The 1,000-nt window shown below is 37.5% G+C and overlaps 1 protein-coding gene across 1 annotated transcript; it reads right to left on the minus strand.

Annotated features, from left to right (window-relative positions):
• Positions 1-426: 426 nt before the first annotated feature.
• LOC142175274 (uncharacterized) lies at positions 427-762 on the minus strand. The gene has a single exon (XM_075241859.1). It carries the CDS (start codon positions 760-762, stop codon positions 427-429), a length of 336 nt encoding a protein of 111 aa, XP_075097960.1.
• Positions 763-1,000: the final 238 nt, after the last annotated feature.

Here is a 1,000-nt window from a genome sequence, read left to right on the forward strand (position 1 = left end):
ACTACTTAACCCTTGCCATCAGAAATGTTGTAACCTAGACCGAAAATAATTAAGTATTTCGCGTGTCTTTTGGGTCTAATCTCATCATTTGGTACGGGCTAGCTTATTGCCTATCATCTAAAATGGTTAGTAAAACTTTAATAAACAAAGTAAAAATTGAACTTTCATGATACCTGACCATGGGTATTAACCCCTTCATAAGAAATACTTCTTCAAATGGACTACATTCCAATGGGATGGTAATACCTTGTCGTCCATAGTTTCCAACTCGTACGCTCCTTTTCCAGCAATGCCTTTACCTCTATATGGGCCTTCCCAATTTGGACTCAACTTTCCTGCATTTACCGCTTGTGTTGACCGAAATACTTTTTTGAGGATGAAGTCCCTAATTTTGAAATACCTCAGCTTCGCCTTCCTGGTATAGTATCATTCAATAGTCTGGTTTTGAGCCGCCATCCGAATTAATGTTGATTTTCTTTTCTCTTCCGTCAAATCCAAATTTATTCGAAGCTCTTCTTTGTTTGTTGCCTCACTTATGTACGTATACCTTGTACTTGGTTCCCCTATCTCCGCTGGGATTAAAGCTTCTGTTCTATAAACAATTGACAATGGGGTTTCTCCCATGCTCGTTTTCGTCATCATTCGATAAGCCCATAATACACCCGGTAGTGCTTCTGGCCACTTTCCTTTTGATTCTTCCAATCGCTTATTTAGGTTGTTGATGATGACCTTAGTTGTTGACTCAGCTTGTCCGTTATCCATTAGTTGGTAAAGGGCGGAATAATTTATTTAATTTTCTAACTTTTTAAAAAGTCAGTATCTTTAGCACCTATGAATTGCGGCCCGTTATCACAAATGATTTCCTTCGGGACTCCAAATTGACATATTATATTTCTCCAAATGAAGTCCATTACTTTCTTTTATTGCACCTGTTTAAAGGCAACTACTTCTACCCATTTTGAAAAATAATCGGTCAGAATTAACAGAAATCGTACATATT

Source organism: Nicotiana tabacum, chromosome 21, assembly GCF_000715075.1.
Source record: "Nicotiana tabacum cultivar K326 chromosome 21, ASM71507v2, whole genome shotgun sequence".
NCBI lineage: Eukaryota > Viridiplantae > Streptophyta > Magnoliopsida > Solanales > Solanaceae > Nicotiana > Nicotiana tabacum.

Bases quoted from the DNA above. Each gene is read 5' to 3' on its own strand.
- LOC142175274 (XM_075241859.1), bottom strand. From the start codon at position 762: ATGGATAACGGACAAGCTGAGTCAACAACTAAGGTCATCATCAACAAC.